General features: G+C 39.2%; 1 protein-coding gene across 8 annotated transcripts in view; it reads left to right on the top strand.

Moving 5' to 3' along the window:
• Nucleotides 1–15086, top strand: part of ccdc57 (coiled-coil domain containing 57) — a 142335-nt gene that overhangs the window by 25524 nt on the left and 101725 nt on the right. For all 8 annotated transcript variants that reach the window (XR_013488400.1, XM_078163414.1, XM_078163413.1 and 5 more), the window contains one exon: nt 9266–9374. Coding sequence is in view for 7 of the 8 variants with exons in the window: in XM_078163414.1 (XP_078019540.1) it covers nt 9266–9374 (109 nt within the window). In the remaining variant the exon portion in view is untranslated. The remainder of the gene's footprint in view (nt 1–9265; nt 9375–15086) is intronic.

Raw genomic sequence — 15086 nt, 5'->3', positions numbered from 1 at the left:
TGGGGCCCTTATACTGCTGTAACCTGACGTACTGATGAGTTGCACCCTTTGTTACAATCTTAGGTGTGAACTAGTGTACATAATATAAAGTACAATTTATTGTACTATGTAAAATATGTATAATGCACATATATATTTTTTGTGTATCAGGCATCGACATAGATATGTACATATTTATGTATATATCTATGTCTCAATTGTTTTCCCTCTGTCCTTGTTCCCTTTGTTCTGTCTTGCTGTAGTTTTATTTGTTGTGATTTCTCGACTTGTGGTGAATCTTATTGGTTGTATTTTTTTATTATTGTTATTGTTTGTTTATTTGTTTGTTTTGCTTGGTTTGTTTGAAAAAACAATAAAAAAGAAATTACAAAAAAAATGCAATTAAATTAGAAGAATATACTGTGGCGAGCTTAGATTTCTTGATTGCTAGAATAAGACAAAGAGATGAATTCTGAATCAGGCAGAGCTCCTTATTTCACCCAAGCACAACTTCATGTGAGACACTCTAGTATCCACATGGGCAGGAGGTCACCAACTGTGTATACAACTTAGCTCATGGTGCAAAATGTCTTTTACCACAACATTAACTGTAACCCAGTGGGTCGCGGTCCAAAATTCTGTCTTGGGTCCTGAATGTGAAAGTGACTTGCAAATGTGTCAAGTTTGTGAAAAACACTTTTATTTTATTTTTTTCAAATTTAATATTTAATATTTTTATTTATTCTTTTATTTCATTTTTAAGGTTTGGATATCCGTGAACACTTATTCAACGGAATATAGATTCTGATATTGTTGAAAAGGATGTTGTGTTGTAAAGAATAATGTTGGAGATGTTCACTCATGTTGAAATAAATCAACATCAACAAATCAGCAACCCTTTTTTTTTTTTTTTTAAAGATTTTTTTTGGGCTTTTGAGCCTTTAATGTATAAGACAGACAAGTGTGAAGGGGGGAGAGAGAGAGAGAGAGAGAGAGAGAGAGTGAGAGTGACATGCAGCAAAGGGCCACAGGCTGGAGTCAAACCCGGGCCGCTGCGGCAACAGCCTTGTACATGGGGCGCCTGCTCTACCACTAAGCCACCGGCGCCCCAACAAGTCAGCAGCCCTTACTTGAACTGAATTGGAAATATTTTAGAAAAAAACACTGAATTACAAGGCTTTAGAGAACAGTGCTCTATTGTAGACTTAACATGTAAGGTTATAATAGGTCGTGATCTAAAGTGGGCCGGTCTGACGCATGAAACTCCAGGGCTGAAAATGAGTCCCACTCCGGCCCTGCCTGCTTTTGACTGCTCATAGTGCTTGTGTAAACAAGGATTGCACACAAATATTGCTTGTCATTATTAGAAATTACAATTTTAATGCATAGTGTGCACTGTTATGATCACAATACACAGATGCCTTTGAAACGCGAATGTTAAACATGACAAAAGATTGGAAATATAACACATAAATTAGATGGTATTTAGCAGAGTTGAGCTTCAGATTAGGTTTCTTAAGTGCGAGTATCTTTTATAAGTACTCCATTGTGTGCTACCCACAAGCGAGCGCACCAGCGTTTTATTTATTTATTTTTATTTTTTAATGTAAAATGAGGGAGTGAGTTTGCCAGTGTAGGCCAATGTGTGTGAGAGGAGGAAAGTCCAGGAGTGGGTGTTTGGATAACTGCATAACTCAGTAAGCTTGTTTGAAATAAACTGCGACTTGCCTGGAAAGTGGACAAGATCAGGCGGCTGCAGCAGGAGGTGGTGACAACAAGCTGCGGTCAAGTCTGAGGCTGAATCCAAATGTCCACCCTCTGGATTTGCAGACTGAGTCCTTGTGGACTGTAGTTGTACGTATGTAAAGTATTTACTGTCATCACGTAAAAGCCCTTTTTAGATAGGAGTTGTGCAAATTTGCAGGAAAGCCCAATCAGCCTTTTTTCAGCATTGGCAGTATAAAAGCTAAATTGGGGAGTGCGGCAAAAAGCCGCCTACCTACTTTTGTTTATACAGAATGCGCCTTTTTCGGGGCAATGGGGAGCGTGAGCAAGTAACAAAACGTGTAGCTCAGTGTGTGATGTAAACAGTGACATGGGAGGGGAGCCACGGCTAGTCAGTCCTTCGGCGATTTTCTCGTAAGTCGGCCCGTTCTTCACCGTTCCCGTCATCTGACGGTTAATGGCCTCTTCGTTTGCAAGGACAAGGAGGGGGCGCAATTCCTTGTCTTCCCAGTTGCTCATCTTTACAGTGTCTGTCAGGTTTGTGTTTCCCTCTTGCTACTAGCTGCTCACTAATTTCTGCTATCAGCTGTTTCCTGTTTATCCACTGCCAGTGGCTCACACATGCAGCGTCATCAACAGCTCCTCCCATAAGTCTTTTACAGCCCCTCCCGTTGCGGAAGGCCGCCTCGCTCTGTTTAAACTAAAAGGGTTCCGCCAATATGACTACCCTACAAGGCGGAAAATTGGGCACCTCGGATCAACTCGCCAATCCGGCTCTGTGTGTCTAAACGCTCACAGCTTGCGGAAAATTCACATTCGCGGAAAATCTGGCAGTGTAAAAGGGGCTAAAGTCTGCGAGGGCTGCAAGTGGCTGATAGACAGCCCTCAAGACCGCTTTACTCGTTGCCATGGAAAGATTCAACTATCACTGCTGTCGTATTCATATATATGTTATAAGTTGATGAACAGTACCTACTCATCTGTCAAGATATAAATCCCATGTATAGCTTTTTTTGTGATTAAAAAAAATTATTAATTCATCTCTATATAACAGCTTACACACGTTCAAAACAGATATGTTTGTAAATAAGGACAGGACTACAACTCAATAAATTGGGTATTACATGCATTAGAAGACCTTATTTTGTTGTTTTTTACCCATTTTTTTTAGTCTGCACAGCCTGATAGGCTGCAATAATAAAATACATTTTTATTCCCTCTACAGCCTTATACATATCTCTATCTGTATCTCTCACTATCAATAACTATTGTACACATTCATAAGATTTGGGTTTTTTTTTTTTTTTGTTTTTTTTTGCATATGGAAAACCCACAACGTCACCTTCGTATTGCAATGTGGGTTATTAAATTAGTGAAGTCCGCTGAAGTCTGCACCCCAAGTAGGTTTTAGTTTTTTTTATTTTTGCACAAAAATAAAATAAAATACAACATAAAAATAAAATATACCATAGAAAATACAGTGCAGGAAGAGGCAAAAAGCCGATTGGCTTATTTGAAGCCTCTACCAAATACAATTAAAATGACAGTGTCATAAAGGATACATAAATAATATACAAAGCATAAAAATTACAATAAAAAGAAAAAAAAAACCTGGAAATGAGATACAGAAAGCTTTCAAGTGGGCTACATGTTTTGCTACAAAGCTTTAATTAAATGTTCCAACCATTACTTGCAATGTGAGAAAAACTATTCCATAATTTTGTGCCTCTAAATCTAATAGAAAATTGGCATCTGCAAGTGAGACATTTTGGAGGATGGAGAGCTGATGACTGACATGTGGTAAATGAATGAACAAGTGGATTTGCTACAAATTAAGTCCTAAACTGTTCTGGGATATTTTCTTCAGTTGAGTAGAGAATCTTTTAAATAAAAACGCATACTTGAAAAACATTAATATCATGAATTGTAAGGGTCTAAAGATTCTGAAATAAAGGGGCAGAAGGAGTACATGGCTCTGATCGGGATGCAGTTCTAACAAAGCATTTCTGAAGGGTCAAAATCTTTTGGAGAGCAGTGGGTTATGTACTCCCCCAAACTAAACTGCAATATGAAAGACGAGGATAAATTAAACTGTAATAGAGAGTAAGAAGACAATTTCTAGTGATAAGATGGCTAACCTTCCTTATTATACCAATAGATTTATTTATTTTTCTACTAACACAATCAATTTGTTCTCTCCAGCTCAGACCCCCATCAATGATAATTCCCAGCAATCTTGTTGTTGGTACCTGGGGCATCACAATGGACTAAATTATAATGTGAGATAAATTCATATTATGGGATTTCCTGCCCTTAGAAATAATAAAATTAGTCTTTTTAATGTTTAGAGATAATTTATTTATTTTAAACCATGCAACGTAGGCACCTAATCCAACATATGCATTTTCAATCAATGAACTAAAGTTTGAGGGTGAGAGAACAAGGGTTGTGTCATCTGCAAACATGATAGAAGAGAAGAGATTTGAAACATTTGCTAAATCATTTATATAAATAACAAATTATAGTGGTCCAAGAATGGATCCCTGTGGAGCCCCACAGTGTAGTTTAGCTCTGTAAAAAAAAAAAATCCATCACCCTGGCCACCTGCTCGACCCTCACCAACTGTCTGACTGAACTCCAATCATGGCTGCAAACCAACTTCCTCAAACTGAACTGTGACAAATCTGAAATAATAGTCATCGGCCCAAAATCCCTCTCTACATCAACACAAAACTTCACCGTCAGCGTCGACAACACCACCCTCTCTCCCTCCCCATTCATCCACAACCTTGGTATCACCTTCGACAATAACCTCAAATTTGAACATCACATCAGCCGCCTCACCCAAACTGCCTTCTTTCACCTCAGAAATATTGCCCATCTCCGTCCATTACTCTTCTTCTCTGGCGCTGAAACTCTCATCCATGTTTTCATCACCTCAAGACTCGACTACTGCAACAGCATCCTCTACGGCTCATCATCCAAAGTCCTCAACAAACTCCAGTACATCCAGAACTCTGCTGCCCGCCTCCTCACCCACACCTGCTCCCGTGAACATATAACCCCTGTCCTGCAAAACTTACACTGGCTCCCTGTCCCGTACATAATCAAATTTAAGATCCTTCTCCTCACCCACAAAGCCCTCCACTGCCAGGCCCCCTCCTACCTCACGGACATGCTCCACCACCACACTCCCTCCTGCAGCCTTCGATCATCTGACAAAAACCTCCTCTCACCTCCACACAGGACCAAGCACCGAACCTGGGGCGACAGGGCCTTCTCCATCGCCGCCCCCTCCCTCTGGAACACCCTCCCTATACACATCCGTGACTGTCCAGATCCATCCACCTTCAAATCACTCCTCAAAACCCACCTTTTCAAATCCACTTTTAACCTTTAAACATTAGCTTTTCGTTCTCTGTTTCTCATGTACCCCCCCCCCCCTTTTTTGTATGTACTTCTTTTCTTTGTTTTAAATATAAAGCGTCTTTGAGAGCTGTAAAATCGCTATATAAATAAAATGTATTATTATTATTATTATTATTATTATTATCATTATTATTAAAAATAGCATTCCTTAAACAAACTGAGCTCTGTTAGAAACATAATTTGTCAACCATTTATGAGTAACATCCTGAAAACCATATTTATATAACTTAGCCAATAAGATATTGTGATTTACAGTATCAAATGTTTTAGAGAAGTCGAAGAAGAAAATACTACAGACAAATCATTGTTTTCGAGAGCAGATGTAACCTTGTCAATCAGGTGAAGCAGAGCCATATAAGTGGAATAATTTTTTCGAAAACCATACTGATGATTGTACAGAATTGTATTGAAATCCTGTTGTAGATAATTTTAAACAAGGGAATAACTTAAGCAATTTTTAAATCCTCTGGCACAGCTCCTGTTTTTAAAGACAGGGAAAAGATGAAGAAAGTGGTTGCAAGATTAATTGTTTCACCTGCTTGACAAGAGATACTGGAATATTGTCATGGCCAGCTGCAGATGTTTTCAATTGATCAATCACTTATTTCCTGGATATCGGGGAGCTTGAAAGAAGACATAACAGGAAATGTCCCTTGAATACAATCCAATGGGTTTACATGACAAGTAGGAATTTTATTTGCTAATTTCTTACCAATATTAACAAAGAAATCATTAAACTGTTCAGCTATATCAAATGGGTTACTTAAAGAATCTTCCCCATTCAGAAAAACAGAAGGTAATTCTGAGGTAGTTTCTCTTTGAAGCAGCTGGTTTAATACTTTCCATGTGGATTTAATATTGTTTGAACACCTGTTTAATTCATCACTAAAATATTTCTTTTTTGCAGATCTAATATAATTAATATATTTATTTCTTTAGGGTTTATAAGCACCATGAGAAAGAGGAGTAGGATTTAAGACATATCTCGTATACAGTTTGTTCTTTTTCCTTAGCAACTTCAACAAATCAGCTGTGAACCATGGCTGATTGAAGTCTTGGTGACATTTCTTGGTAGGTCTTCCTATGGGAAAACATTCATTGAAACAAGAGCTCATAACTTTCATAAATTTTTGATATGCTAAATCAGCATTATTCTCTTCATATACATCATCCCAGGAAATATTGCCAAGCATGTCTTTAAACTTATCAATGTTTTTCTTACTTATATTTCTTTTAGGTGTTATTACCTTAGAATTTTCAGCTCTACTAACCTTGTTCACAGAGAGTTGGAATATCGGAAAATGATCTGACAAGTCTGAATATAGAATACCAGATTTCATTCCTTCAGTCAAGGAGTTGGATAAAATGTTAATTAAAGTTGCAGATTTTTTATTAACTCGTGTTGATTTATGAATAAGAAGGAAGAAATAACTAGTATAGAGAACATTTAGAAAGTCCGCAATAAGGGTATCTGAATTATGTTTAAGGAGATTTAAATTAAAATCTCCTAAAATGTAACAAAGCTTTTTCTCTCTGCTGATAAGGTCAAGTGAACAGAACAAACTTTCATTAAGTCTTTGATGACTGAATCAGGTAGGCGATAAATAACCCCAACAATAACATTCTTTCCACCAGAGACACCAGAGAGCTCCACAAAAAGAGATTCCACATCAGCCCTATCTGTTTTCAAAGAAAGGTCATCCCTTGTTTTGAAGTCATAATCAGCATGAATAAACAGAGATACTCCACCTCCAGATCTATTTTCTCTTACATGATGAACTGAGTTGTAATTAGGTAATTTAAAAATTTCTTTAGAGTCTTCTGTAAGCCATGATTCAGATAAAGCAATAACAGAAAAGTCATGTCTGAGTAAAGATAAATAATGAAGGAATTTGTTATAGTTACTCGAAAGACTTCTGATATTCAGATGAAAAGTAGAAAAAGTATTTGCAGGCATAGAAGCACATAAGTTATTAAACTGGGTTTCATTATAACTACACAGTTTAGAGACATCAGATGAGGAAAATAAATTTTGGTCTGGGTCAACATCAACATTATAAGCATCAAAAGTAGAAGAGTCAAAAGGCTTGAAAATCTGGTCTACTAAATCAGAAGTGTAACAGTCAGTTGAGATGCAGTCCACAGGTTCTGGATCTGGATCTATATTACTCCTATCCACTGTTTTGTGTTGAGTAACTGTGATTTCAGCTAGTCAGACAAAAACGAACAAACAAAAAAGTATCAAATCAAATTGATTATCGGCTTTCTGGTGCACTCCTGGACTTGATAACCAGCTTGTCATACCTTAAACTGGCTATTTCTCCCCTGCCACAGGCAGCTTTCAGCTCTGGGAGGAGTTCTCTCCTGTTTTTCTGGACAGCCTCTGAAAAGTCCTCATTTATGAAGATGTTTGTGCCTTTTAGCTTTCTTGCAGATGACAGTATGGTCTGTCTATGGCTGAGTGATGGGCTCAATGCAGATCCTCAGTTTCTCTCGCTGTCTGATCATCACGATGTTACTGATCCACCTGGTAGGCTCTGATAGTACATTTTTATGACATTAGAGAAAACGGATTTATTGGGTTAGTCCGACTAAAATGAGACTTTTAAAATACATGTAAACATGATAGTCTGACTGAAATCATACTAAATTGAATTTCTCAAAATAACACACCTAGATAATGTGATTGGGAGTTGAATTACTCCTGCATGTATACTGTCAATCAGACCCAAATCTCTCAAGACAGATTCTGCAATTTAAAGGAAGAATTTTTTTTTTTTTTTTTACCGATGGATTTCCAGATTGATCAGACCCAAACTGGCCTAGGCGCTCTGCACATGCTTCACAGTTTCCACTCCAGGCTTTGACCTGGGAGTCGAATAGCATTATATGTGTAACAGAAGAACCTATAACGACAGGGCAAAATCTACATCCAGAGCTGTGCATTTGTGGATGGGTGAGGAGACACAGTTCATGTTGTGTCAGTTGAAAGAGTTAAATATTTTAAAATAAAATCTATGGGAGGAAAACACAGAATGGCAACCTGTTCAAAAAAGTGGTGGAACAGCAGGATGACACTCCATTGTTTGGTCTATGATATAATAGGTCAACCTAACCTAACATGCTGAAAGGGAGCATATCACCACCTATGGTAGTGGAGTTGGACATACTTCGGTGAATAAATGGATTCCCCTCCCGTGCTTGTATAATTGAACAAGGACAGTAGTCCAATTAGATGGCCTAGTCTGGTAGCTCCATTTAACTGTGCATGTAAATGTACTGACTGGAGCTAAGTGACTATCTCTCTCTCTCTCTCAGTGGATGACGTCTCAGTAGCTATGTCCATTATTTTATGCAGTTTATGGCTATGAGTTTATAATATGAAAATAAAAACACACAAAGCACTTATATTTCTATGCAAGGTCATTGTATTCAACCCGTCATTGTATTCAACCCGTTGGGTGAATAATTAATATTGGATTAAAACATTTTTTCTTTCTATTTTCACTCCAAAGCACATTTGATTGAGGCATCTGTTCATTAAAATGGTCAAAAACTTCTAATCTGAACATGCCTCACAAGAGGGGTCAAACTTAGCCTCCACAATCTTGAGAGCTTAATGTTGAGCCACATGTGTGGTGTTAGAGGGGTAGAATGATAGCTTCTTGCAAGTTCCACCAAACAAAAAGCAACTTCATATATGAGGGCCAGGGCGTGGTATTTTTCCTGCTTTCTGGGCCTTTGCCCTTCACAGGTCAGATCCTTGGTGAAGATCACATGATGCATCCCTTCACTTACTACCATTAGACTACTAGAATGCATCATATGGTTTTATAGATTACTTACTAAGTTCACATTGAACATAATTACTTTTCTAAGAAACCAGTGTTTGTTTCAACCTTTGTAGAAATTTGGGCAACATTGTCATTCTCAAGAAATACATTTATATTTTGTGAATCTTTCTGCAGCAATCCCCATTGGTGTGACAACTAGTGATGTTGGTGCTGTAAGGCAGAGATCAGATGAGTGAGGTCAAGTTAATGTGTGTGTTCTTACTGAATCAGTGATATGGCACTGTAACTGTGTATGCACTGTGTGTGTGTGTGTGTGTCTTTTTGTGGCTGGATGGTAGCTCAATGGCTGGTGAAATTCAAAAGCAAACAGAGGAGTATGACAGGATGAAGCAGGATTTGCAGAGCAGAATACAAGAGATGGAAGGAGAGCTGATCCTACAGAGACAGGTGAACAAACACACACACTTTTATCAGTCTGAAGTTTGCAACCTTTTTCTGTCTGATATCCTGATATAACATGGGCCATAATGATGTGTTGTTCACTGTTGTGAATAAAACTATTAAAGTATATAAATATATATATATATATATATATATATATATATACATATATATACATATATATAATGTATATATCAATATGACTGACACATATGCACAGCTATGCCACAGAGCAACTCTACACAGTAATGTACTCTACATCTTGTATTACAGTCCCTCGCACATGGCTCTGAGAGCTATTGGTAGGTAGGACTAAAATAACTGGTAGAGCAGCCAGATATTCAGAGGGATCATTAGTAGACCTTTAGGATGAACCCAGACAAAAGAGTGTTCACTTTTTGAAACTGATCCATATGTTCACAGTGAATTGGCTGTCTCTTTGTTGCCATGCATACAGTGCGTGTCCAAGAACATGTGTGTGTCCCTGTGTATCTGTCTGTCAGGTAAGATGAGCAGGTGTTAAATAGGAGACAATGAACTAGGCTTGTACTGGAGTGAATTTGTCTGATGCTTATCAAATAACAACATAAGAGATTCATTATCATCCTCCCCATACTTTATCCAGGGTACAGGGGGGTGCATAGTGATAATGGAAATGACTAAGTGACTTATTGCCTCTAGTATATTTTAATTGTATTTCTTAGTTCATTTTGACATTATATTGTAGTGTAAACAAAATGTTCTCAATTTTAATGTTTGGCTGACCTTTCATCATCTGTATGATGCACCCTGCTAAATTCTCATTCGACCTGTATTTGCACGCCTGACCTATTCATATGAGACTGTTGTTACTATGGGTGTAGATTAGGTTTCAGAGGTGGGAGTCACATTGGAGTCATGGGGTGCCTCAACTAAAAAAAAGAGTTATGCACATCTATAAAAGGCACTCTCAATTACTGCTTTATATCTAGTTAATGTTCTTTTTAAGTGTTTTAAAGAAATTATTATAAGTAACTGGAAGATTGATTTTCCAAAACTATGAGAGGTGTTTTAGCCTGGGAAGTGTCTGTAGATCTTCCTGCTTAGTGCTAGTAACTAAAGATGACCTGCAGGAACATTTCAACCATTCGACTGGCTCCTCTCCTCTCTGACCTGGACACTGTTTGTAGAGGTTACAGTCAGCATACTGAAGTGAAACTGCTTGGGGAGAGAAATGGACTGTACTTCCACTGTTGTGGAACTGTAGTTCCATTCACATTGCTGTCTCATGCACACTTACTCTCTCTCATTCCCCTACTCCATCTTTCTCTTTAGACCTTTTTACAAAGATGTTGCACTTTAAAGCCACTATGAAGTCCCTTCTTTACACTGCCTCTGCATTTTTACACAGAACCAAATGATGGCTGCATCATGCCGCTCCAGTGTGTGATTTTAGACAGCATGCCAACATCATGGAAGGAAAAAAAAAGGCGTGACGAGCGTGACACCTAACACAAGGTCTGCCTCTAGTGTGACATATACACTGAACAAAAATATAAACGCAACACTTTTGTTTTTGCTCCCATTTTTCATGAGCTGGACTCAAAGATCTAAAACTTTTTCTACAAACACAAAAGACCATTTCCCTCAATATTGTTCACGAATCTGTCTAAATCTGTGTTAGTAGCACTTCTCCTTTGCCGAGATAATCCATCCCACCTCACAGGTGTGGCATATCAAGATGCTGATTAGACAGCATGAACATTGCACAGGGGTGGCCACAATAAAAGGCCACTCTAAAATGTTCAGTTTTATCACACAGCACAATGCCACAGATGTCGCAAGTTTTGAGGGAGCGTGCAATTGGCATGCTGACTGCAGGAATGTCCACCAGAGCTGTTGTCCGTGAATTGAATGTTCATTTCTCTACCATAAGCCGTCTCCAAAGGCGTTTCAGACAATTTGGCAGTACATCCAACCGGCCTCACAACCGCAGACCACGTGTAACCACACCAGCCCAGGACCTCCACATCCAGCATGTTCACCTCCAAGATTGTCTGAGACCAGCCACCCGGACAGCTGCTGCAACAGTCGGTTTGCATAACCAAAGAATTTCTGCACAAACTGTCAGAAACCATCTCAGGGAAGCTCATCTGCATGCTCGTCGTCCTCATCGGGGTCTCGACCTGACTGCAGTTCGTCGTCGTAACTGACTTGAGTGGGCAAATGCTCACATTCGATGGCGTCTGTCATGTTGGAGAGGTGTTCTCTTCATGGATGAATCCCGGTTTTCACTGTTCAGGGCAGATGGCAGACAGCGTGTGTGGCGTTGTGTGGGTGAGCGGTTTGCTGATGTCAACGTTGTGGATCGAGTGGCCCATGGTGGCGGTGGGGTTATGGTATGGGCAGGCATATGTTATGGACAACGAACACAGGTGCATTTTATTGATGGCATTTTGAATGCACAGAGATACCGTCACGAGATCCTGAGGCCCATTGTTGTGCTATTCATCCACGACCATCACCTCATGTTGCAGCATGATAATGCACGGCCCCATGTTGCAAGGATCTGTACACAATTCCTGGAAGCTGAAAACATCCCAGTTCTTGCATGGCCAGCATACTCACCGGACATGTCACCCATTGAGCATGTTTGGGATGCTCTGGATCGGCATATACGACAGCGTGTTCCAGTTCCTGCCAATATCCAACAACTTCGCACAGCCATTGAAGAGGAGTGGAGCAACATTCCACTGGCCACAATCAACAACCTGATCAACTCTATGCGAAGGAGATGTATTGCACTGCGTGAGGCAAATGGTGGTCACACCAGATACTGACTGGTTTTCTGACCCCCCCAGAACCCCCCAATAAAGCAAAACTGAACATTTTAGAGTGGCCTTTTATTGTGGCCAGCCTAAGGCACACCTGTGCAATGTTCATGCTGTCTAATCAGCATCTTGATATGCCACACCTGTGAGGTGGGATGGATTATCTCGGCAAAGGAGAAGTGCTCACTAACACAGATTTAGACAGATTTGTGTACAATATTTGAGGGAAATGGTCTTTTGTGTTTGTAGAAAAAGTTTTAGATCTTTGAGTCCAGCTCATGAAAAATGGGAGCAAAAACAAAAGTGTTGCGTTTATATTTTTGTTCAGTGTAAAATACGTGTTAACAGCACATAAATAATGACAATAGCATAACATGACAGTAGTACTCACATAACACAACGTCTGCCCCTAGTGTGACATGTAAAATACGTGTCAGCAGCACTTTATTAACAATAGCAATAGCATAATATGACAGTAGTACTCATTATACAACAAGAAGTTCCAACCAAGCAATCTGATTGGTCAACAAGACATTTAGAATGTGTTGAAATCAGCATAACGACACACCTGGCTCATCACTAAAAATATTACTCCGCCATTTCTATGGCAACATTGTAACTGCCAGAGCTGGAGTAAAAACCAGAAGGCTATATAACCACTACAAAATAGATTGTGTTCTTGTTAATTTTGATTTATACAGTGGACTTACATGGTTTTAATGAATGGTTGGAAGAGGGTGAGAAGAACACAAAACCAAAAAACAACAGCTATGTCGCAGCTGTTTCAACAACTGTTCTTTTAATAGCAGTATGCAATTCAGTTTTTACAAATAGCCTTGGCCTTGTTCCAAATATTTCAGCAACCGTAAACAATTGGCTACTGCAGCTTCAGTTGCCTTGGTAAATACTGGACACACATGCTGTCTGTGTTCTTGTATTTGGGCTGAAATCTATAGAAAAACTTGTCACAATCCTGAAAATATATACCCTGCACAACATTTCTAAGCACACTGGAAGTCAACATTTATCAAACTAATAAATCTGAAACATTTTTTGTTCTTTATTTCAAATGACCTGAAAAGCTGATTAGCAAAAAGTCACCTAAAACTGGGTTGTAGGAATATCTTATAACAAATTATTTGACAAATGCTCATGATAGACACATTAACTTAATTAAAACCATTTCAGATGTTGAACTTAGCCACTGCATTTTCAGAATTTCTCCAACATACTTGTAAAGGCTAAGTGTATCATCAGATTAAATGGGTTAGTCTTACTTTTGCATTAAACCAGCATTCTTTAATTGACATAATGTATGGTGTTGTTTGTCAATGCACGCACGTGCCTCACTAGAATACAGCAAGCCGGCTGTGACTGCAGTGAAAAAGTTGTTTCTGGACAGCCTATTCTCATAGAATGATTCGTATGACCATTAATGACGCTATGTCCTTAACGTACAGTTACGTAATTAACGTAAAGTTACAGAGGTTAGGTTTAGGCAAGTAAAGTTACTGTGGTTAGGTTTAGGGAAAAAAACAAGGTTGGGTGTCTTTAGGTATGGGCAAGAAAAGTTACTGTTGAGAAAAAGAAACATGGTGAGGACGTACCTTAAAAAAATCAGAGTTCACTCAAAGTTCACACAGATCTGAGCACACAACTCCAGGGGAAAGTCCTGGGTGGAAGTCCAGTTTTTTGTGACCTATCCACCACCCCAAACTGTGTCCATATGCTCGGGACTCGGGGAAAAAAATTGTGAAAACAGCCTGTTTTGAAATCAATTATGGATTGAAGCAGAAACTTTCATTAGATAAAAAAATGTTGTGAATTTTGGAAATGATTACATGTATCTGTTTTCAATTAGGGAGGCTCTGGTGAAGTTTTAGAGTCCTCACAACACTTGCGGAGATCCCACGGGGGAGTGGGTAGCAACACAACTCCACGTAATGCAGGCTGACGGTGCCCCAGATCAAAACGTCCAAGAACACATAATTGAAACCACAAAATATCTCCATACTGCTCATCCGTAGTGATCCAAGTGTCCTGAAGCCCCAACATAAAAAGTTGTTTTGGACGTTTTAATCTGGAGCGCCATCAGCCTGCATTAGGTGGAATTGTGCTGCTACCTACTCCCCCTTGGGATCTCCGCAAGGGATGTGAGGACTCTAAAACTTCACCAGAACCTCCCTTGGCATGAGGGTGAGTAGATAATGGCTGAATTTTCATTTTTGGGTGCACTATCCCTTTAAGTTCCAGTTGACTGGCAGATTCCACAGGGACTAGAAAATGGGTCTGTAGGTCATTACTAAGGTTCCACCTACTTGCTGGAGTAGTAAACATGGTTTCATTACATATATATATATACATACATATATATATAAACCCCCCCCCCCCCCCCCCCCCCCCCACAGTTGTCATGAAAGGGGAAATTAGCTATAGACAGAGATATTGGATAAAATAGATACCCCACCGTAGGCTTATCCAATGTTGAGAAAACGGTTACTCTTCCTGTCTCCTAAGTGGGCGTGGTTAGCTATCCCTCCAATCAGAGCCTGTTCTCCCTCAACCCCCCCTCCCCACCACCGTGTTGAACAGAGGCTCTGTGGATGTCTGTGTATGCGGATTGAGAAGCAGGTGGAATGAAAATACATTCTTCCTATTATTGCAGCCTATTGCTGTACAAAGCTTGGGCAAATGTTTTTTTTTATTACTAGCGGTAAATAACTGTTTGTAAGCTAACTGTGATTTTACCGCCTGTTTATCAAGATCTCGCGAGAACTTGTTTTCTGAGATGGACAGGGCTCAAACAAAGTTAATTTTCTCTTGGTCTGTGCGGATGAAAAATGCAGATTTAGTGTCAGAATGTTGGTAAGATGTGTGGCTTGTGGAAAACGAACCCAATATTTACTTT

This window comes from Epinephelus lanceolatus, chromosome 21 (assembly GCF_041903045.1).
Source record: "Epinephelus lanceolatus isolate andai-2023 chromosome 21, ASM4190304v1, whole genome shotgun sequence".
Taxonomy (NCBI): domain Eukaryota; kingdom Metazoa; phylum Chordata; class Actinopteri; order Perciformes; family Serranidae; genus Epinephelus; species Epinephelus lanceolatus.
The sequence above is the reverse complement of the archived record's forward strand: the minus strand, read 5'-3'. Positions and strand labels throughout refer to the sequence as shown.